The 23,703-nt window shown below is 49.3% G+C and overlaps 2 protein-coding genes across 2 annotated transcripts in view; both read right to left on the bottom strand.

Annotated features, from left to right (window-relative positions):
* The window catches only part of EEIG1 (estrogen-induced osteoclastogenesis regulator 1), a 33,629-nt gene extending 22,201 nt beyond the window's left edge, over nt 1–11,428 (bottom strand). Inside the window, exon 1 of the mRNA XM_009814043.2 lies at nt 10,888–11,428. Within this exon, the coding sequence (XP_009812345.1) occupies nt 10,888–11,033 (146 nt within the window). The 5' untranslated portion in view covers nt 11,034–11,428. The remainder of the gene's footprint in view (nt 1–10,887) is intronic.
* Nucleotides 11,429–21,030: 9,602 nt separating this feature from the next.
* On the bottom strand, nt 21,031–22,761 carry NAIF1 (nuclear apoptosis inducing factor 1). The gene is made up of 2 exons (XM_009819711.2): nt 22,251–22,761; nt 21,031–21,565 (listed from the first exon to the last, which is right to left on the bottom strand). Exons 1-2 carry the CDS (start codon nt 22,759–22,761, stop codon nt 21,102–21,104), a joined length of 975 nt encoding a protein of 324 aa, XP_009818013.2. The 3' UTR covers nt 21,031–21,101.
* Between the last annotated feature and the right edge of the window lie 942 nt (nt 22,762–23,703).

The following is a 23,703-nucleotide window of genomic DNA, read 5'->3' as shown; positions in this document are numbered from 1 at the left end:
AAAAATAATCTTGACTCTCCCAGGGCCCATTCGCCCTTTGCACAAATCACAATTCAAATTTCTTCCATGATTCACTAGAATAGGTAGAGGAAGTAAAGCTTCAGAAGGTCACAAATGCTTCAGAAAAAACTCTGAAGTTTGTTCTGTACAGATTCTTACAAGATTAAGGTAGATTAACCGACCGTATTTCAGAGTCAATACACGTTTCTGTAACACGCTGTAGTTTGGAAAGCCTTTTCACTTGTGGCAGACTGTAGATGTAAAATGAAGATTCACTGATTACCCGTTGCTGATATATTTATAAACTTTCTTCATCCCCTAAGTGTTAGCTGTCGTTCTGAGAGATTCCAGATTTGCCTTTTGCTGACTAAATTTAAACTCCTAGTGAAGAAAGACAGCAATGTAAACTCCAGCAAGGAGAACTCTGATAATATCCCTTCCACACAGGGTACAAGAGATGGCTGCAACTCCATGATGCAAGAAAGCTGCATTTGTAAACAAGATGCTTTTACAAAGAAAAAAGAAAGCTGCCTTTCAAAACACAAAAAATCCACACATGTCCCCCAAGATGAGAAAAATCAATACATGGGTCAATATTCTAGGGCTTTGCCAGGATAGTAAATCTGGAAAATGAAAACCCTGAAACACAAGACTAGGAATAACATCCCTGACTCAAGTGATGTACACCGAGACAATACTTTTTGCCTCTAAGGCAGATTTATGGCACATGAAGACATACTGATGCCAGGATAGTTATGTGACTTTTTTTGCCAATATCAACCCTGTTTCAACCAGGAGAGTTTGCCAATAAAGCTGTACCCAAGGAGTCTTTATAGTGGAAATTAACCTGCACATGAGGCTAAGTTCATTTCTGGAATAATTTCATTAATACCGTGTGATGTAACATCACTATAATTTGGCTCGAGTACGCTGAAGAGCCCTTCAGTAAATAAGCTGCCTGAAGTCAACCCTGGTGCTAAAAGTAGGTTTAGTTACCCAAGAGGTAACACCCTACTGTGCTCAGACGTGTTTCCCTATGAGTCACTTCTACACAGTATACATTTAGTCAAAACCAATACAATAGTCCAGGAGAAAGCCCTTTATATATTAACAGCAGCTTTTTCATTCCACGATGAATATAGGTGCTTTATGATGGTTCCTTTATAAAGGAAGTTCAGCAGTACAAACCAGGTCACTGGTTTTAAGGACAAGGCACAAAGACATTCTCCCTGAACCTCCATCCCATCCATCAATATCTATCGCTGTGAGGGTTTATCAGCAAAAAGGCTACTCAGCAGAAGAGGTTTGCAAATTAGAAGAGGCTGCTGAGTAAAGCCTGCTGCCCCCTGACTTGTCACCATACTGGTGGTGACGGGCTGGGATTTCTAGACCCTGCCTGCCCCGACTCTCCCTTCTCGCCTGCCCCGATTCTGGAGCGTGTCAGAGCCTGTGTTATGCCGGAGTGCCAGAGCCAGCAAGAGAGGAGAGAAGGTGGTCCACGACAGAGCAGTTGGAGCTGCTTTTGCTTCTCTGGAGCCACAGCTCCAGACAAACGCAATTCTCTAAGACAGACCAGTATCTCATGATGCAACTTGTCCTAATCAGAGAAAGGTAATTTCATGAATTACATCTTGGTTAAAAGCAGAATACAGGACAGCTCTGCATTTTGCAACAGCAGTCGGTGCTGGTTAAGCCCCTGGGAGATGTTAGCATGGCTCCCACTGCTACGCTGCCAGGAGCAGGTTTCTGAGGATCAGAGAGTTTTTACCTCCTCTGGGGCTGTCACTACCAGCTGTATTCAGACACATTCCCTTGATTCTCCCCTGCGGAGAGCGAATGACATTGGAGATGTCTTCCCTCCAGAAGTGATGCATACACAGCATGCAGACTTGTTTTGAAAGAACAGACATACTTGCACAGAAAGCAGGAAAAGCCACTACTATAAACCTACATCAGAAACTGACAGTGGCCAAACAGTATGATCAGCTACTCCCAGTACAGCAGAAAAAGGGTATTCAACAAAGCAGAAAGGCAGCAAACGTAAGGAACAGTTATAGGAAATACACTCTTCCACAACACAGAATTTCCCTTGCGGCAAGGAGCTCTGCAGGCTACTGAAGGCAGATGATGAGCAGCACTGTACTCGAAAGGAATTCAACATTTATGCAGATGCAATTGCCTGGTGTTACCAAGTATGAGATAAAACATAGCAGGCTGTGGACAGAAGCCAGGAAAAGAGCTTTCCTACAGAGGGGTTAATCTGTAACAGAGGCAAGCAGACTACCTCCGAACAGCCCTTATTGCTTAGTTTGGACACAGAACACTGCACTAGTTGGGGCTGACCTGGTACAGCAAGTCTACGTCAAAGTGTGAATGCTAAAACTATTCCTCTGTTCCAGGGGAATGGAGCATTAAGAGATCTGAAAGATTGCTGAATTATAAATATCCTAGATTCCTCCCTCATATTCTGTGACACGCAGACACAGCCTAGGCGATGATGGAAAGAACAGGAACTACAAAGAGAAACAGAAAAAGCATGATGAAAACACAACCAAGCTGGCAACCCTCTTCCCAGCCTATACACACGTGAACAAAAATCCACTGAAAACCACGATACCACATTCAACCTCACCTTTGCTGTTTCAAGCATGGATAATGCCTGAAAGAGTCTGATACAAGGCTAGGAAAAAAACAAATAATTCTTTAAGCCTGAGTTTTTCCAGACAAGCCTTTCCTTCCCCCTCTCCTGGCCATTTGCAGTTTTATTTTGATGAGCAGTATTACCCCTTAAGGACTGGAAATCAAAAGGACTGGACAGAGAACAAGGCAATCGGAAACCTTCGGCAGGTTCACTCTGACCTCCCCACTCTGTACTCCTCACATTCACCACGTGCATTTCGGGAGGAACGAAAACCCCAGCTGCAGTGCGGGAGCACAGGTAGGCATGTGCTGACCAGTCTTTCATGTGGCAGCTGGCTGAGGGAGCCTCTGTTGATTATTAACCCAATAACCATTAGTGAAATATCTTGCCGCAGTCATTTCAGGCAAAGTTTTATTCTGGAAGCAAAATGGATGTATGTGACTACCCTAAAGTGAAACCCTGAGGCCACAACCCTTTCACAGGGCTTCGTATTATGGTTTCCTTGATCGGCTTTTCCATTGCAAAGCCAGACTGGAGCATAACGCTTGGGTATTTCTGAAAGGCACTAAGCAAGACCTTAAATTTCATTTTCTACATTTGGTACACTGAATGGCAAGAGAAGGACTTGCCTCCTTTAGGCCAATGTGCAGCTCCAGGAAGCTGTAATCCTAAAATAAAGTTTTCTAGCTTTCATTGTTTATTTCAGAGAGCACATTTCAGGCTGGTTACCAACCACACGCAGGGGTGATGGTCTCTGTAGGGCTCTAAAGCTGCATTGCTAATTAGTGCTGCAGCTTTCTAGCCCTTCCAGGACAGTAAATCCATACACTCTCTTCCTTCCTCCCATGTAAGCACCCTCAGTGCTTTCAGGCTCAACAGACAGTGTTCATTTCTTATTTAAAGTACAGCATATGGCAGTAAAAGTATTTTTAGCTTCAGTCCCATCTCCTACTACAACATGGGACCTCCTTCAAGGCCTCTCACCAGTGAAATATGATAAATTCAGTCAAAGGAGATGCATAATCCTGCTCTCGACAGCTCAGCTACTTTCTGTCTGCAGGGAAAGCATCCATTATACAGACTCTATATGCTATTGCTTATCTAGAACATCCTGTCTCTTCCACATGTGCCTCCTTCCAATCCTCTAGTCTCCATATGCTTCCTCTTCATCTTCTTCCTCATTCCCATAACCCCATCCCATTTCTTCGATCTTCTCCTCATCTCAGCCTTATCAATTGAGCTGCCCAGGAGACTCACGAGAAGCACGTGAAAATGACCTCCATGAAGATCGGCAATTTCGAATCCTGCAGAACAATTCCCTTTCTTGCTCATCAGATTAAAAACACACCAAACAAGAAGGCTGTTCATCCAGTGAACACAGGCACAACTGTTTGTCTAGTGGGAAGTGCCTTTCAAACCAAGGCACTAAAATGGGATGCCGAGTCGCACTGTATGGTACCAGAGAGATCATGACGCCAAGTCTGAAGTTACGATAGCGATGTGTGTCATGTCTCCCAGCAAGTGCACTTGGCATAACATGAATAAACTGCAAGGAAAAAAAAAAGCTTCTCATCCTGCAGGGTAAGCAGCTGGTACTGGGGTGGGGTAACACATCCAGCCACCTGAAATAACACCTGAAATAATCACCTTTACAGCACGGATTACTGATACAAGGTCACAGGCCATTACAGAAGAAACAAGCAGATCCAAATGTTGGTCCAGGGCACACCTAAAGGCTTCTGTTTTATTATACAATGAGCCACAGCTACAAAATAATTCCCGACCCATTTCAGAGCAGGCTGCAAGCCCAGCGCAGAGCCGACAGCCCACAGAGGATGCAGAACATATCCTGTTTGAAAAAGGGAGGCCGCACACAGAGCCACATCCGTCTGCCCTTGCACGGATGAGACCTTACAGAGCCAAGCGCAGGTGGACGCTGCGAGAGCTCACCATCCCGCTCTGTCAGGCTTGCGAGCATGCAGACTTGCCCTGAAGTGAGAGAGGTTTCTGATCCAAGGGAGACGCTGGGTTCTTTCCCGAAACACTACCAGATGTAACTTCCTGCAATAAAATAATAAGAAATAAATCTGTACCTACCTCATTTATCTAGAAACTGGTACCAGAACAACTTGCCATTGGCAACTTATGGCCTATTAAAATACCAACAACTGTGCAGCGAGACCACAGGCTCCTGAAGGCATGCATGAATTCCTCCGAAATGCAGCTACAAAGCTAGAGTCAACACTGATGGCAGCTCAAGAGCACAAAGAATAAACAAACTGGAAGCCATTTAGAATTTCCCCTGTATTTCAGAAATAAATACATGTCTTAAGGGCGAGGGGGGCACCCTCTCCTACCTCCCCTTGTCCCCGGCCAGAGCTGATAGTGTTGCCACCCTGTAAATCAAGCGGGGCATAGGGCCCCAGTCTCAAAGTAGAACATTAATTTCCAATGAGTAATTTTTTTGAGCCAAGGGCTACTTAAGTCACACACATAAGGCTGTTGCTAAGAGTTAGCTGCTGAAGCAATGCCAGTTCAGAATTGGTGATGAGGGGGAAGTTTGAAAGCCAGCTGTATCCGAACATATTTACTGATGCTGTACACACAGCATATCAGTTACAGGGCTTTAGATTAAAGCTTCTGGTCAACAAAGCAGCCCCTGCCTAAGCAACAGCAGGCGGAACAGGAGTCAGAGCATGAACAGAGACTGTTCTTTACTCAACAGGATACAACCCCCATGGCAGGAAAGTTTTAACGTAACTCTGCCTGTCTTGCGACAGGCTCCAATGCCGTGACCGGTGACAGGAAGGGGCAAGTCCAGCACAAAACAAATCGGCCCACCCCAAAGCCTCTGCAGTTGGACCCTGCAGGTGCAGCAGCAAGAGCCCAGAAAAGGTGAAAGAAATGCTCTGCAAATTTGAAGTGCAGCTTAAGATGGTTTGTGCCGGGGACCTTGTGGTGCTGTATCACTTCTGCACTTTTTCCAACACCCTCAACTTGCCAGAGGTTAAACCTCATCCACTGCTTCTGCTCTCACGACTTTCACCTACATTTAGCTACACTGCTGGAATGAAACCCCTTTTTCTCATCTTTGCTGTCTAGTTTCTCTGTATTTGTTTCAGAATGCAAGCAGTGCAGGTACCATGCCTTAATACTACCCTGAACTAGGTAATATTTCATTGCAAATTATTTCTAGAGGCTGTAATTCAAATGCCACCTCCACTAACACCCTCAGCCCACTCCTGAGGCCACAGCCAGGAAAGAAGGATTTTAGCATGTGAAACTGCTCTGGAGCATGAAAACTCACTCTCTCAATCTGCATATTAGGAATATATTTATAGATAGGGAAGGGTCTACGTTTTCAGACATGTTTGCAACAAAAGCGCTTTTAAAATACGTTATCACACCATACGCTCTAGGATAGGATAGAGCCAAGCACACATCGTCCTAAAATATGGAACTGGGAGAACGGTTTAGAGCCACAACCGAGTTCCTTCCTCTCCTACACCCTGGCAATACTGCTCAAATCAAGATGCAGAACTCAGCCAGTGATCCTCTCCCTTCACTACAGCTAGTTTTCTTCCCCCCTTGGGGACACTGACTCTAGAAGAAACTATTTAGTTATCTAACCTTTGTTTTCAGGCAGTGGTGAAGATTTAGGTCTCAACTGGGCTGAGTCAGTCCTTTAGTCTCTGATTAACCAGTTAACAATTTCTGAAAGAGCCAAACATGGTGAACCTGAAGGATCCTGTAACGTCAGGCACAATGACTATTTACGTAAAGACAGTGAATTAGTTGATTTCCAACTCTCACTACTGAGACACAGCTGCATTTCAGAGGTGGGATGACTTACACCTCCCTTCACAAAGGTTTCTGAACCCGGAACACCAGCCAAGTGTTAGCAGGGCAATGCTTCTCCCCTTTTATTTATGTCCAACAGAAATGAAAAAGTTGTGTATACCACTAAGACATAACAATGCTTTGCATCCCGCCAGCTGAGGAAAGCAAATAGCTTTAGGTCTGTACCTACATAAGGATGACAAAGCCACACTTAGACAAAAGCTGACCTCATTCCACAGGGAGCTATCGGTATGAGGTGCCTCCCCAAATAGCCAAAGGAAATACTGATTTCTGGATGCAGCCTTACACCAAAAAAAAAAAGCATGCACTGCAGGAAGTGGCCTTTCACTCTTACTCAATTAAAAATTGCAAGGCTAAGAACATTCTCGATTCAGGATACAGCACTGAAATACTTAGAAGCCAGACCACCCTAACAGGCTCAGCTCTCCCCAGATCGAGCCTGCATGCAAAGAGCTGCTGGGCTGCAGGAGACAGTGTTCCCTGCTTCATATGGGTGCAGGAGCGCCAGGATCAGAAAACCAAACTGAAATGCTGCACATGCTTGGGAATGCACGGTCCTGAAGAAAATACAGTCTGAGATGCCTTCAGAAGACAATGAGGAAGGTGGGAAATGCCCTCAAAGTTGCTCAACTCATGCAAAACAGTCTTACCTCTAGAGTCAGCCAGGGGCTTTCAGAGTACTACAAATCCAGAAATACCAGAGTGAAACTGTTGGCACGCTAACAGAACGAGGCAGGATGAAGTGTCAGGAGCCTGTGGATAACACCTGGCTTTCCACTTCCTTCACATCACACACCGGCAACGCTCACTGCCAACACACAGCCAGAAATCAGTCAGCACCGGGGTAAAGAGCATCTGGCTGTCACTCAACATTAACTAACACTGTAAGCAGAAAAGGGGGGGGAATTCCTCTTCTATGATACCCAAAGATGTACATGTATGAACTACATCAGCCTGTAGCTTTAGGCACTCATTTGGACATCCAGGCTCCTGCCTGCGCTGATCCACAGATCCGAAACCTCCCAACAAGCTTATCGTATCATCTCTCTAGGAACAAAGACACGCACACCCCCCCAAAATGCTTCAAACTGGTACAAAACGCAGCAGCCCATCTGCTTCACAAAAATGGTTGCCATGAATACATCCCTCCTGCTCTGTGCCTGCTATTTTTAAAGATACTTGGGAGGTAACTGAATTCACTGGCGGTTGTGCTATTTAAGTATCTGGATTAATACTATTCAAGGAATATACCGGTACTTCTCCGTGGGGAAATACAGCACCTGCCGGGCCTACACCTGGCTCAGATTCATTTACAGAAGACCAACTTCTATAATCCAACAGGAGGGCGATAAAGCCACAGACAATAGATGCTTTTCACACAGAGCTCTAAACTGAAACGGGTGAGTCTTATCCTCAGAAGCCCCGCCAGAGCGTAAGGAGACTTTGTAAAGGGAGGGGAAAGGACAAGCAAAAGGAAATTTACAGCTGCAGCTTTAGTCACTAAAACACTCATGGTTTAATAAAAGGCGTGAGCACAGCAAGTGTGGAAAAAGGGTACCTGCCTGCAAGAAAAAAAAACCAAAAACCAAACCCAAGAGAGGCAGATCCCCAAAGCTGAATGTGCTCACAGGACCTGGACCTTTTCCAGAGCGCCCTGAATTCCTAAGAGCGTTAAGTCTTAATGCATTTCAGACAGGTTCCCCTCCAGCTGGGCTGCTTTGCCCTTGCCTGGGCAGAGGAGGTGTGAGTGGTTCACGGCCCAGGAGCGGGGTCCCAGCCCGGGGCGTACCCCACCGGAGCCACAGCACCAGGCTGCAGCAGGTACCTGCAACCCGGGCTGGAGTGGACTTGGGGCTGGGACGGGCCGACGGGAGCTGGCAGCACAGCCTCCCACTTCTGCTCCGCTCACAGGTCAATTTAACCCGGTGCCACCTAGCACCTTATTGGGTATATCGCATCCCCACCTCTCGCCACAGACATGCACAAGTTGCCAAGTAAGTCTACTGTAAATAACCAGAAAAATCTGTCTCTGGAGATTCTCATCTTCCCTGACAACACTCTTCTTTCCACATCGTAGGTCATTTAATCAAGAAAAAAAGAAAATTGATTTAGTGTGTCCTATGAAGGGTTCCTATACCTACTTTCCCTGCTGTTTACAGACTCCAAATGACATGGGACACCTTGTTCAGATCAATTCTCTGAAAACTCACAGGCAGAAAGAGCTACTGGTCTGCTCAATCATAGCTGCATACCTCCTATTGCCACAGACCACAGAAGAAGCCCAAACTGATTGCAGTGCAAACACCAGACTTTTTTTTACCATAAGCAGCTTACCCAAGATGACCTGACAGACATTGCAACCCCAAGTGCAATCATTTTTGGAAGTGGTTGATTTCAGAGAAACAATCACAAATCCTAAATAATGTACAGACTTCAAACACAACACGGACACACCGTCTCCTTCCCCTTAATCTTTCCCTAGATCCAAAGAGCATCAAAATGTGATGGAAATGACTAGAGGAACACAGAGCAGAGCCAAGGCATAATCTAGGAGCATGGTAACTCTTCTCACCGTTCCTGGAAATTCATCCCTCCTGAAGTTTCTCTAACTGAAACGGGAAAATATTTGGAAAAGGTCAAATGACTCAATACCACTGAGACCCGTAACTTTTCAAGCAGGAACAGTTTTCCATGTGCTTTCAGTTAGAGTACAGACAGATCAGGGGAAAGGCGGCAAACCTAACAGCCTATTTCCCCTTTGCTCATTTATAAGCAATCACGCCGGTTGAGAGTAATGTGTGTGTTTGGTATAAATTACAGATGATTTCGCTGCTGGAACACATCTGCAACGCACCGCGCTGAGCGAACTGCTGAACCCCAGCCAGCTCAGAAAACAACCCAATGCAACCCAAACGGCTGGCAGCATCAGCAAACCCCAGCAACGGCTCCTAGAAGCTGCTTTCAGGGATGACAAGGAGAGGGAGACAGACATTTCTCAGCATAGGCTTTTCCTGAGACATGCTCCACTTCAACTCATTTTATTATGACTCCAGGAAGCAGAGGGGTTAATTTCTTTCCAAGTTCACATACTGTTTGAATTCCTTAGATAAGCTGCTTCCACCAAACCCAAGGATCTAGCCTCAGGGGAGAACACTGTAAGGAAAAGCTCTTTTGATAGATTTTCTTCAAAAGAGAAATTAATTCAAAGTCCATTTTCAGAGGTGTTCCACGCTCACGGCTTCTACAGACTTCAGATGAGGTTGCACCATGCCTCTGGAAGAAAAACCAAGCTTTGAGCAATGCCCTACCACTTCTACTTGCAAGACAGAAATGTTTTATGCTTGCCCAGTAAAATCTTCTCTCCTGAAATGAGAAAGCTCAGTGTGCAGCACCACAAAGAGGAAAACCAGACCAGACCAGGCTTTAGCTCTGGGATAAAGCAGTTAACAGCTAGCACAAACTAATCCTGTACCTTTAAAACTCAGCAGTCACTCAGGAAAGCAAAAAAACAAGTTTTGAAAGCCACTGTAGGCTTCCTTCACATCTTGAGGCAGAAAGAAAGCAAGTCCGGGCTGTAATGGAATTCACATTTGCATACTGCTGGTGATAATCTATGTGCCTAGTTGGAAACAAAGCAAGTTTTTATTAGCAATTAGTAGCAGGAGTGGGGACAGACCTGCCTGAAGGAGTCAGAGAAATGCCAATACACGACGGCAGAACAACCTTATAAGATGTGCAGCAGAATGATCTCAATATGACAGATCACACAAAAAAGAAAATACTGCAGCTATGATCTTAGAGATGTAATGGCATCAGTTCTAGGAGATAAACTGTGTCTTTAACACTGACAACTTTGACTCGGGCAGCAGTTTTCCCTTGCACAGCAATTTGCAATGCAAAGCAAGCTACTTCCACTCTTACCAAGAACAGTAATTCGGAAGCAAAGGGGGAGAGCAAAGTTGGGAAGGGTTGATTTGCTTAGATACTGTTTTCTGCAGAGTTGAGTTTCAAGTCAGGCATGAAAGCAATATAGCATAGGGTCTGAAATAGCATGTGAGAACTTCGGGGGGGTGGGGGTGGTGGAATAAGAGAAGATTTAATCCACAAACCCCAGTCCTTTTCAGAGGAGTGATCTCCCGCTCCCTCCCCACATCTCTGAAAAATTCAATGCAGCTCTGATCAGCCAACACCACCCAGGTTCAGAGCTCTCCAGCTATGTTCTTCCCCCGCTCTGGAGAATGATGTGGCATGTGGGGCCCTACAACAGAACTATTAAAATCCCATCAAGGGGTAGGCAAGTGGTAGCCATATGCTAAACTGCTCAAGTGAAGAATAACCAGGGAAAGAAGCACCGCCAGGAAGCAAGTCTGCAAGCAGCTTCTTACCTGGTAGATAAGCTAGCAAAGTCTCCTCCATCTAGCAGCCTGATTTTGCAGAAGAGAACCCCGTTCACAAAGGGGACAGCAGTCAGCTCTTCCAGAGTGAAACTTGTCTGAAACTTGAATTTCTTCTTTTTCATCAGGAAAGCCATGGGCAAATTCAGTGTTGAAAGCCCAGGAATTCCAAACAAGATCAGGGAGGAGCGGCTCAAAACACACACACGCAAGCAGAGGAACAGCACTCGTTCCAGGAGCGCAAGCAGGGAGTAAATTCCAGTTCAGTTACAACGACGGCCCAGCTTCAAACGCACAATTCTCTTCTCTTTGGTGGTCGGATCTGGCTGCGGGATCATCGCCACGGCAGGCTTCAGGTGAGGAGGAAGAGGTCAGATTAAATCTCTGCAACATCTCCAAGGGAAAAGGGAGGGAGAGAAGTTGGTCTCAGCTCCAGACCAGCAGGAGCTGTCCCAGTTAGAGGCTGCAGTTCTAGTCTTCAGCACAACCCCTCCAGAAAGCATCTCTCCTGGGAAGTCATCTTGAATCTCTGAAGAAGCCTTAAGTCTGCAGGCAGCACATTCAGAGAGCTTCCAGTTTCTATCTCCTCCTCTTGTGCAACTCCTTGATACAGGTCTTCGGGTCAGCCTTTGGGAGGGAAATGAGTAAATTAGTCCCAGACGGTCTTGGGCTCCTCCTCCTCCTATAAAACCTGTTTGGATGGGTAATATTCAGTCCAGACTCATACCAGTCTTAAGAGGTATGGCCCCAATTAGCCTGGCCCCAACATCCTCTTTCCCCTTTTTGCCTAGAGCAAGCTTCACTGTTGTCATCCCCCTCCTAATTTCTGTTTTGCAAAGCAGCTAATAAAAATCTGCTCTATTTTTACCCATCATCTTTAGAAGCAGTTTACAGAGCAAGATCCATCTAACATGTAGTCTAACAAGAGTAAGCAGAGCTGCCTCAAGAAATGCAAAAATCTGCTTCTTTTCTGTTTTTCCAACCAGCCCTAAGTGTTAGCACCTGTATCTTATAAACGGAGAAAGCAGCACAGAGGAAAAAAAAGCAGTCTGCTCCAGATTACACAGCCTAACAACCGAATCAGGTCATCTGCCTCTCCAATAGCCAGGCCCACTGAGTATGCTGCCTTCCCCCGGCATGAGGTCCACACCAAGCCGAGCCCCACACACTTCAGTTTTGGGGCTGGAGACAGTAATTTCATTACACATTTACGCAACACCTAAGGCAGGGAGGCCAAGAGCTGATTAGCATCTAAAAGGGATGAGGTTATGAACACCGGGCAGTAAACAATCCTCACCGATACTGAGAATTAATGACTACAAGCCAACGCAGGCAAAGCTCTGCTGCCTGCACAGGTGTGCGGTTAAAGCCCCTCTCCCGCTGGGGCAGGAGCAGGCAAATCCAACCGGCTCTGCCCGCTGCGCCGGGGCCTGGGCACCTCTGCAGGGGCACCGCTCTGCTGCAGCCGCCTCGGAGCGGAGCGAGGGGGCAGATTGGTGACTGCTCCGCACCACCAGCCCCGCCACGAGCCATAGCTGCCCCCTCTGCCCCTGCGCCGAGCTGCAGCTAGGTCTCAGCCTGCCTTCCAGCCCCCTGGACTGCGCACTGAGATGCAGACAGGTCTCAACACACCTCTGGGCCCCGCGGACCACGCACCAGGCTGCAGTGAGGTCACAGCCTGTCCCCTGGCACCCCTGGGCCATGCACTAAGCTGTGGTCAGGTCTCAGCTCGCTTTCTGAGCCGTGCACTGAATGGTGGCCAGGTCTCAGCCTGCCTCCCAGCCCTGTGAACCACAGAGGGAACTGCAGCCAGGTCTCAGTCCCTCTCCCAGCCCCAAGGGTCATGCACTGGGCCACGGCCGGGCCACAGCCCAGCTCTGGCCCCATGAACCGTGCACCAAGCTGCAGCCAGGTCTCAGCCCCCCTCCTGCCCCCCCCCCAGTCACGAGCTGACCTACGGGAGGTCTCTGCCCGCTTCCTGGCCCCCTCCACCGACCTGCGGCCCGGTCCCGGCCCGGTCCCTGCCCGGCCCGGCCCTGCTCGCACCTCCTGCCCTCTCCTCGCACGGCCGCCACAGCCACCGCTGCTCCCCGCCACAGCCGCCTCTGCTAGCGCTACGCCAACTGCGGCCGCTACGCCAACGCCGCAGGCAGCCACAAGGCAGAGCAACGCTACCACCACGCTTCAGGAATACCAACCCGACACTACGTAACCCCCCTCCCACCGCCCTCCTCCCCGGAGAGGGGGGAGGGGAGCACGAGAACGGCGCCGCCCGATTGGGCAAGCAGCAAGGAGGCGGGCCGAGTAGACAAGACTTTGATTGGTTGCTCCGGCACGGGGCGGGGCAGAAAGCACAGGGATTGGAGGCAAAGGCTGTCGGTTTGGGCAAGACCCGCCCCCTGGCTGAAGGGGTGGGTGGGAAGCGGGGGGCTCTGTGGTGGACCCGGTGTTGCGTCGCCTCAGCGGGGAGGGTGGCGGGAGCGCGGCCCAGCGTGGCTGCCTGGTCGGTCAGTCGTGTGGCTGCCGGGCAGGGGGTTTTCCTGCCCCCCCCCGGATGTCCCATAGCCCTTCCGCAGGCCGAGCAGCCCCGAGCTGGCACTGGAGTGTGTGGGGCTGGAGCGGGCTGGCTGAGGGGATGGCAGGCCTCGGTCCCTGGAGCCTGCAGTCGAAGTGTCCCTGCCTGGGCTGAGGTGATGGGAGAGGCAGCTCCGACAGACGTCGTCTCTCTTTGTCCTCTTCAGTGCTGCCCGTTGACAGCCAGGACCCCGTGCCCTGTCCTTGTCCCAATGCCTTCCCTGCCCAAGCAGCTCCTGGTGACATCTCTTCCAATGGTGTTGTCACACGTGCTGCAGGCATGCTGCTCTTCAGGCAGCGCTGCCTGACAAACGCAGTGGTGCGGCCACCCTGTCCTTACTCTGCGCCTCCAGGTACCACAGAGCGGGCCGTGGGTCAGGCTGACCAGTAGCATCTGGCCTGGCTGTCCTGCAGTGGGAAGGAGGCCCTGGCACCGCACATCACTGCGGGCAGCTCGAGGCAGGGCCAGGAGCTGGAGTCTCACCCTCCGTGTGTGAGATGTGGCAACCAGTTAAACTTCATCAAAATGGCTCCTTGTTATTACGTGCTGCTGCCGTGTCCTGTGCTGTGGCTGGCATCCCTGGTTAGGCAGGATTCCATCGTTTAAGGGCAAGCAGAACAAAATGTCTCTCCTTGTCCTGAAGGAGACTGCAATCATCAACATGATTTGCCTATTTTTTAAAGTTAGGGATGTGCCTAAGAGTCTCTATCGCACAGAAGTTGAGGCTTATATGGGAGGGACTTTTCCCAAGGCTGATTTGCATGTCTAGCAGAGCTTGGATGAAAGCCTGGGAGTTCTCGCTCTCTTTGCCAGGCTTTGATGCCCAGACTCCTTGCCTTTAATCTTTGCCATCTATGCAGACAATATCAGAGCTATCAAACAATTCTACCACAATGTGAGTCTTTAAAAAAAAAATCTGCTAGGAAAAGTACACAGCAACGTACTTGGATAAAAGTTAAAAGCTGGATTAAGCCAAATACGTTGTCACGATTCTTGCTTACCAGGTTAAGCAGATAGACAGACTTTGGGCTGGGAAAGCATTTCATATTGGGACAGTGAAACCATTGCCGGAGATACCAGTCTCCGACAGGGCAGGGTTTGTGGAGGCTGCTCTTAAAGGCAGGGCTTGAATCATCCCATCAATGGATATCTGGTGTTTTCAAGGCCTCAAGACATTGCTAGAGATGGGCTGGGTTTTTTTGCTTTCTGTTTCTCAGTTTACTGGGAAAGAGCTCAGCCTGCTAAATATTTAATATTTGCCAAGGTGGGATGCTCGAATGCTGGAAGCATCTGAAGAATCCAGCCCAATTCCTCACACTTCTCATTCCCTGAGCGTACTGCTGACAGACATGTCGATCTTTTGCCTCCATCACAAGGTAAAGGACAAACGATCTCTCTGTCGTGTGGGAGGAGGCCGTGTGTTATCTGGTATGATTCATTCTGATAAATAACCTCCTTGGAGGACTTTTCTTGTTTATAGCAACAGCCCCAAATGCTAAGGTTTACAGAGATTATAATCCTCGCTCTTCTCACGCATATTTACTCTGCAGTTTTATCAGAAACATCTCCTGAAAACCTCAGTGTTTTTGTAATTAATTGAATAATGTGACTGATGTTAAAAATAAACAGATTTGGAAAAATGCCCAGTGAGCTGCTGAACAGTGTGTAATATAGCAACCGTAGCTGGATTCTCAGGGGTATGTATATTTTCTTAACAAATGCAGTCTTATGACTTAGAGATTAAATCTTTATTAGTTCGAAATTCACCCTGTTGATTTTTCTGTGTTTATGCTGCATAATTGTTTCTGGCCAAATTCACATTTTTTAAAGGGACAGTGCTTCTCTGAACACGTGCCCTGCTGGGAGAGGTGTCAGTGTGGGTGAGTCTGAGCCCCACGGAGGGGATGTGGCCATAGGGTCTCTGTCCATCCACCATCCTGCTGGCTTTATATTATTTTCTGATCCAGGTCCAACCCATTCACTAAGGGGCTGTGTGTGTGTGAACAGGGAGCTCTGATATATATTGATTCTGCTTACCCCAGACTCAAATGCTGTTGATTCCTCTTCTACAACCTCGGCCCTGCCATGCCCGCCTCACTTCTGCTCCGTGAACCTCAGCCACATCCCTGCCCCATGCTCTCCCTGACCTAAGCCTTTCCTGATGCCGCTTCCCGGTGCCGCCACTGCTTCCTCAACTTTTGCTGGCTCAGGGCATGGTCTTATCAGTCTGGGATAATTTATCAGCTTGGGCTCTGCAGTTAAGCCTGGGCCTCACCTCTGCTGTCACTGGAGGTGTGTCTCGCCGGCCAGGGGCTGGGATCTCCACGGTCTGCTCACCTTGGGACTGTGAGTGAGCAGGAGCAGAGGTGGCTTTTCTTGCCTCCTCCCTCCCCACTTTAAGGACTGAGATAAAGCAGCAGGGAAGAAAAAAGGCAAGATAAATTCAGAAGGGACAAAACTCAGTGAGGTGAAGCGAGATAGATTCTGTAATGTGTTTGGTGAGCCATCAGATCCTATCTCCTGTCCCATGGGAATCCCAGATACGTGAGCAAATCATCAAGCCCTGTAAACTACATCATTGGCGTCTTCCTCTGGAAAACATCACCACGCTAATCCGTTTGTTCTAGCAGCCAAATGATTAAAGTTTGAAAACTAAATTATACACGTTGCTGCAACAGCATAAACACAATAATGGCTCTCCTCTGTTACACCTGTAACCTCTGTTATAATAGCTTTAATGAGCTTTCAGCCTCGTCATCCAAAAAGAAAAGATTATCACATGACGCTTTATGCTATAAATGTGGTCTTCACGCTGCTGGTGGCCGAGCACCTGCAATGCACCCGCTCTGAGGAGCTGCACAGGAGCTGCGGGCCGAGCACCTGTGGTGGGTGGGAGTCTTCCCCAGAGTGGAGGGGCAGACCCAGGCTGGGGACCTCCTGAAATGGGGCAGAGGGTGCAGGCCCCCGGGGTAGGACACCGTGGTGGTGTGAGCCCCGTCTGTAGCGTGCAGGCTGCTGGAAACCCTCTGAGGGGAATGGGTATCTATCCCCATTACATAGGATTATCCTATGGCATGGAGTTATTCCAAGCTTGTGTCTTCTCAGCTTAATTTAATAACAGGCTGCGAGCTCTACTTTGATCTGCTTGTGTTTTTCACTGGTTCCATATTTAACCGAACTCATCATCATAAAGGCCAGAACTGTTTCACTTTCAGTGCCAGGCTGGGTTTCCTGCTGGACGTGCAAAGGGCACAACTGCACAGTGGGTTTCTGGCCTGCCAGGATGGGGCATCCTGTTATCCAGAGACACGGGGAGCACAGGAATCTGGAGTCGGTGGATTCCTTTCCACAAGCATGTGGCCAGACCTGAAAATCCAGCTGCCTGGCTTTTTTTGTTTACTGGTTTCCATATCTGCTCCAGTGTGCCCTGGGAATGTGTGGCAGGACACTCCGCTTTTTTCTGGGAGGCCTGTTGGTGGTATGGCAGCTGGTTTGCCCCTTCCAAAATCTGCCAACTGGAACCCGGTTTGCCTGGAGGCTTGTTGTGTTTATTAAGCATTATCCTGTGCCTGTATCCCAGGTGCCACCTTCAGCACTCTTCCGGACAAGAGACTTGCTGGCCGTGGGCTCTCCCACTGGGTCTGTCCTTCTGGCCGCAGCCCCACAAATGCCGCTGTTACCCCAAATGCAGCAGAAGCAACTGTAAGTCTGTACTTCTCACTTGACACGGCAACCTCTAATTTGGGATCCCAGGCAGTACGGGTAGCAGAAACCATCCCTGCTGCGGCTGGTCTTCAGCCTGGCGTTAATCACCTTGCGGGGCTGGGACCCAAGGGCTCATGAGCCCAGTTTGCCGGCAATGTGGGCTTCATTCCTGCTCGCAAAACGCAGCCTGGAAGCTGTGCTGATCATTCGTGTGAAGCTTCTTGTCAGATGCTTTCAAGAAAGACAAAAAATCTTAAATGCTTCAATTTTCATACTTAATAGACCACGCTTACGCTGACAGTACCTGCTGGCAATAACCTCTCAGATGGCAATAGGAAAAAAACATTAAAAAAACAGAAGAATACTTTGCCAGAACAGGCTTGGCAAACTTTAAAAACACGCTGGAGGAGGTAAAGGTAATTTAGGTGAGCATGCAGATGATATCATTCTGTCCTTTGGCGAGGATCTGCTCCCACAACTCCAACGTAGCTATGGCAGCAGTGTACTGTGGGATACTGATGTATTCATGTGTCTTCTAAAAATCTTAAAACCTGTCCCTTTGCTTATAATTAAAGAATTTGTGTCGTTTTTTTTATTTTGTGCCTGCCCATTCGGTTCTGCAGTGAACTCACCCCAAAAAGAGCCGTGAGCTCCCGACAACTTAATGTCCTCTGCCCGTGTTTGCGGGAAGCAGAGGGAGCTGGTTTGTGTTCCCAGGCATCCGGACTTTTCCAGGGGTACCGGTGTTCCTCATCACTGAGCTTTGCCCATTGAATTTCTTCCTCTCCGGGCTGTCAGTCCTGAAAAGATTCACCAGTGAGAGGAGCAAGCAGAATCACAAAAGGTCTGAATGACAAGGGTCATTTCTGGGGCCATCCTGCCAGGGCTGGACACTGGGCGGTACTTTGCCGCAGCTCAGGATCCCCACGCCTTGCCCCGTTGTGCAGTGCCATCTCCTGGAAAGCCGTGCCTGAGCTGCACACATCACAACCAGAGTTTTGCTCCTGAAGCAGCTAGTGGTGCTGCAGGCAGCTTGGCCACTGCCGCTAACTGCCACAAAGTTCATCTTCTGACCCACCAAGAGTCCCTCACCAAACTTCTCTTCCTCCAGCAGGTACAAAGGATGCTGCTCGCTGCCCGGCTGCTTGCCCTCACCTCCGAGGTACCCTGCGGCAGAACATCCCTGTGTGGCTCTTTCCCACTCTGGATGCTGAATACAAATCTCTAGGTACAAAAAGAACAGTAGAGGAGCACAAATGAACATCTATAGATGTTACTTCTCAGCTTTTGCTCTGTTTAGGCACCAGTCCCCTGTTCAGTTGAGTGCCCTGCGTATACATTCACCCTGTAAGTGCCCTGTTCTCCTGGTTTTGACTTTAAGTGAGAATTTTCTCTCTCCCTCCCTAAGTTTGATGACCTCGTCATGAGCAACAACCAAGCCCCTCATCACAGTGCTCACCCTGTATTTAAAATGTTGCTACATCTTTTTAATGAGACAAAAATGTGTGTGTGGAACTTATACCTGAATGCTGCTGGCTTGACTAAGTTCTATATTTACCCTGAAAAGGCAAGAAAAATGGGTGGTTCCAAGGGCAACACGTTTACTCCTATGAAACAGTAACACAGCTTAAGCGCTTAGTCACTGAAAAAATGCACACTGCAATTTAAAGCCAAAGGCTGGCACTTCATCCATCATTTTCGGCTATTGTGGTATCTTCTGAGCAGTTGGGAGATTAGTATACTTCAGTGTTCCTGTCATACAAAATGAAATAACTCGTGCTCCAAGGTAAGGCTGTAAACACTGTTATTTGAAAAAATCCCAAACCCATAATTACGTAAATACAAGGCCACAAAGTTCACGAACAAGAGAAAAAGCTACCGTGACACGTGGCTGCTCACTGCTTTCTTTGGCCCTTTCTCAGCGAGGATTCTGTTTTGCACACTTGTAGTCATTAACTCATTTTTGCCCTAGAGCATGCCGATGAACTGAAACAGCCTGTTTACCAAAAATGTATTTTTTATTAAAATTCATATTTGTAAAGGAGAGATCATTACACAAATGAGGTAAACCAACACATGACATAGTCTTCACTTCAAAAATAAATCTCAGTTGAGCAATTAATTTGATTCCACGAAGTCTGAGAGGAAGAGTCAGGTGAGCGTTACTCATGTGGTGAGATGCCGGACAAGGCGGGAAGACTCAGTTGATGCCGCCCTGACTCAGCACACAGATGTCAGTGCCAAAGGGTGAGGAGACTTCCAGGGGCTGAAGCCTTGTCCCGGCACTGTCCTTTTCTCCCCCGTCAGACTTGCAGACGAGAGATGAGTAAAGGCCAGAGACAGGCAGCGGTAGCCTCTTCACCTACGGCTCTAACCAGGGGTCCCCCATCAGCATCCCCCCATAAACGGCTAGGTAAAGGTTTAATTTGATTGTGCAAATTCACTCCCTCATCAGTTCTTGCTCACCACGCCTCAGCCCTAAAGGAGACTTAACAGCAAGCAAACACCAGCTCTGAAAAAGTTCCATTTCAAAATACTACCTGGCAAGCAACAAGCCTGTTAAATGCGCCACCCTTTGCCAGGTACGGGGAGAAGAAGAGTTATGCGTCCTTCTTTTTTTTTTTTTAAGTTTGCTACCATGCATGTACAAGTGGAGCTTTTAATCTAAAAATTTATGAAGTTACTGCAAGTCTGTGAGAATCACGTTCACCATCCTGTGAAATTAAGCTTTCTCATTGAGGACCAAGCCCGACGGCCTGAACACCTCACAGAAGAGAAAATGTTGTTTTACCCTGTATAATGGTAAGGAAACAGTGAGGTGAACCTCAGACCCATCTCTCAGAATGACACTCGAAGCCAGCTAGTAGACCAACAAAGAACGGCTGTACTCGCTTCCAGCTCCTAAAAAGTATAGAACAAATACCACTGCCACTAGCAGAACCAAACACGCTCTGAGATTCACTCAGTTAAATCAGTGGCTGACAAACACCTAAATGTTGGGAATTACTGCGTGGCTGAAGCTCTGTAGTCCAGGTCCACTTTGATGGATGAGGGTATTACGGAGGTGACAAACTATGCAGAGGAGACAGAGATGGAGTGTCACTTGTTACAGCCAAGTGAAAGTCATCCAGGCCCTTGTGTATTAACTACACTGAGACAGGTAAGACATTGCTCCAATATATATCCCAGGACAGTACCTGGTAACCAAGACATGAAATTTCCATCCCACCTGCCAAGTTTATAGTGAAATTTCATGACGGCACACAGATAGAGCATGAGGTGAATGCGCTATTTTAATCCCATTTATATTCTCAGGGGATGTGGGTGGAATTTAAACAGCATGTAAGCTTGGCGCTGGTCTGCACAAGCTGGATGTCACGCTCCAAGAGCAGTATTTGTAAGTCTGGGTGCAGAGAGAAGGTTGTACCACAGCCGGCCCCACATTTCCAGTAAATGCTTTCAGCAAGAAACAGAAATGAGTTCACTACCATGCACTACAGTTTATGTTAACTGTACCTTGGCAGCTGCAGTACTGTGATATCGCAACAAGACTCTCCACGTCAGAAGTCAGTTAAAGGCTACAGATCTTGAGACAGAGAGAAAGAGAGAGGTGTCATACTTAGGAGAATTTTTTCCAAATGGAAATAAAAAAATAACTGTCATTTTTTTTTAATAAATCTATTGTTTGAGGAACTAAAGCAACCACTGTTAAGTTCCTGGTTTATTACACATCCTGCTACGGCTCTGCGTGAAGAGTCTGAAAAGGCAGATTAGCACGAGATTAGCAGAGAAAGAGCACTGTTTAGGCTCAGCAAGACTCCAAGGTGAGCCATTTCACATTGGCAAGAGCTAGCATCCCTCGCTCCCTGTGTCCAGGGGCAGCACAGGCAGGTTTTTTTTCCAAGATGTCCCATCACTGTTTCTTTCACTGGATCATGCCGTCTTGCTGTCCTGCCTGGCTGGGGTCAGCAGTGACCGATGGACTGGGTGTATTGCTCTGCAAAAATCGACGGAAGTCCTTAATCATGGGTCGGAGGACCTGGATGAGGGCACTCAGTGCCGCCTGTGTTCCCTCCATGGCTTGTGCCTGTCGCTCCTGGGCGCAGGCCTGCACCTCCTGAGAGCGACGAATCATCTGAAGCAAGTCATTCTGCTGCTCCAGGTGCTGGGCAATCTCCTTCACGTGCAAGTTGGTGACTCGCTGCTCCTGCAAGAGCTTGGCTGAGTTCAGGGCAATTCGGCTTTTCAGCTCCTGGGGTTTCGCAGACACTTCGTGTTGATGCGCCATCATCTCCAATGGTGCTTCGGCGGTCACTGTGGTGGGGGCTTCTGTTGTGCAGTACTCCACGACTCCATCCTCCAGACTGTGGTAGGTCGTCTCTGCAGGAACTGAGAACAAAGGACAGAAAGGGGGTAAGAAGTAGCTGTGATACGGGGATTTTTATCTACGGGACTATTCAATGAATTATCACAGGAATACTGCCTGTTCAGTGAGATAACATACAATGAACAGCAATGCACAAAATGACCTATTTAAGTCTACTCCACCCTCATTTAAGCTTCCGTCTAGGCTGTACAGTCCAAAGGAATAGGGCAAGCCTTATCTGTCTAGACAAAATAATTTCTCAACCTCCAGTTCAGAACAGTCTTTCCAAGCGGCATTAACCAACTGACATCAGGGCAAAAACAAGACCCAGAATGGCACTTGTCAGAAGGACAGCTGCTCTTTGGGGCAGACTGGGAAATCAGCCTTGGAGATGTTTCTCCCCCGATTTTTGTCACCAGAGAGGGGGACTGAACAATCTGCAAGGTGCAAAGGATACTGGCTTCCCTTGTTCTTAAGGCCAAGCCCAGCTATCAAAGCTGACTTTCAGTACGTGCGTATCTTGCAGCCACTGCCCTACAGCATGAGGACATATTGGGAACGGCATTTTCATTACAGAGACGTGGGGTTTTCTTTTTGCTGGGCCTTTCCCTGTACAGGGCTCAGGGCCTCCTCATGGGCAGGTGCTAGGGCCCCCCATATGACCTTCCAAATTCAGCACACAGCATCTTCAGCAGGCGCAGCACTCACTCTGGGTCAGGGTGACCGTGGTGGCTGACGCGGTGATGGGTATCTCGGTCCCGTCACCTGCGCTGCAGTCCCCACTTGGCAAACTGATGATGGTGGCTTCTCCCAGCAGGTTGCAGATGCGTTGCTGCATGGGGGTGAGGATAACCGGGGTGGTTGCAGCGCCCGTCGGGTCTTCGCTCTCTGGCCCGTTGCCGCTGCCGTTCTGGCTCTCGCCTCCCCCTTCCATGGCAGCCCGGACCTGGGCCACTTTGCGTCGCACCTCGGTCTTGAGGTCGGACCATTTCTTCTTGACCTCGGGCAGCTCGCGGTGGCAGGTGGCGACGGCGTTGACGCGGCGCAGGATGTCGTGCCAGGCGGCGGCCTTGGCGGCCAGGGGCACGCCCGCGTTGAAGTGGTTGATGAGGAGGTGCTTGCCTCGCTCCAGCTCCTCCACGATGATCTCCACCTCCCGCTCCGAGAAGTTCATCTTCCGCTTCTTGGCTGGGGGTGCCGGGGGCGACGCCATGGCCATGAGGGGCACCGAGGAGGGGGCACTGGGGGACACCTGCAGGCCAGGGGGGTCTGGCCAGGCCCAGGGGGCCCTGGGGGAGGCTGGGCAGGACCGAGGGGCGGCAGGGCCCCCCCAGGCCTGCTCACCCCCGGGGCCGGGGACAACAGGGGGGCCCCAAGGCCCCTCAGGGCCCGGAGGTGTCCGTCCCCCCCCGCTCCCCCCTTGGCACCGCCAACGATACGCAAATTGCGTACCGCAACCACCCAGCAAACCCCGCTCAACGGCCTCCACCCTGCGACACTGGCGTAATGGCTTCCAGAATCAGCCCCCTTTCCTGCATCGCATGATTGGGCAGCCCGCCTGCCCGTCAGGCGGAGGTCTCGCCTCCCACCGGCAGCTCTTCGCTGTCATTGGTCAGCGGCGCTGCCCATCGGGGGGGGCAAGAGACGGCCCCGCCTCGTCGCTTGTCTCAGGCCACTGGGCCTGCGTGAGGCCTGTGAGGGGCTGGGCCCGCCCATGAATTTCCCCGCTCTAATTCCATTGGGTACTGCTCCCGTCCATCAACACAGAGCGCCCCCTGCTTTGGAAGCTACCGGATACACGCCACGTCCGTCAAGCTCAAACTGACGCCGTTTCCGATCTGATTGGAGATATTGTGGCTTTATCCCCGCCTTCCCCCAGGGGCTTAACCAATGGGGGTTTGGTCCAGGCCCTTGTACCGCCCCCTTGCGCTCCGGGCGGTGTTTCCTTCCGATTGGTGAAGGGGAAGGCGTCGCTCTGACGTCAGCGCCCGCCCACCTCGCGGGAGCGCGTGGAGGCCGGGGGTGTGGGCGGGGGCGTGTTGGCCGATGGCGGCGCGCGGGCCGCTGCCATTGGTCGGCGCGGAGCGTCACGTGGCGGACGCGGCGTGTGGCGCGAAGGCGGAAGCGTTCCGTGTCCGTTCCTCGCGGCGGAAGCGCCGCC

This window comes from Gavia stellata, chromosome 24, assembly GCF_030936135.1.
Source record: "Gavia stellata isolate bGavSte3 chromosome 24, bGavSte3.hap2, whole genome shotgun sequence".
Classification (NCBI taxonomy): Eukaryota; Metazoa; Chordata; class Aves; order Gaviiformes; family Gaviidae; genus Gavia; species Gavia stellata.
The sequence above is the reverse complement of the archived record's forward strand: the minus strand, read 5'-3'. Positions and strand labels throughout refer to the sequence as shown.

Coding starts and splice junctions, on each gene's coding strand:
- NAIF1 (XM_009819711.2), bottom strand. CDS start 22,761: ATGGCCATGGCGTCGCCCCCGGCACCCCCAGCCAAGAAGCGGAAGATG. Junction 21,566..22,250: donor CACGGTCACCCTGACCCAGA/GTGAGTGCTGCG, acceptor CTTTGTTCTCAG/TTCCTGCAGAGACGACCTAC.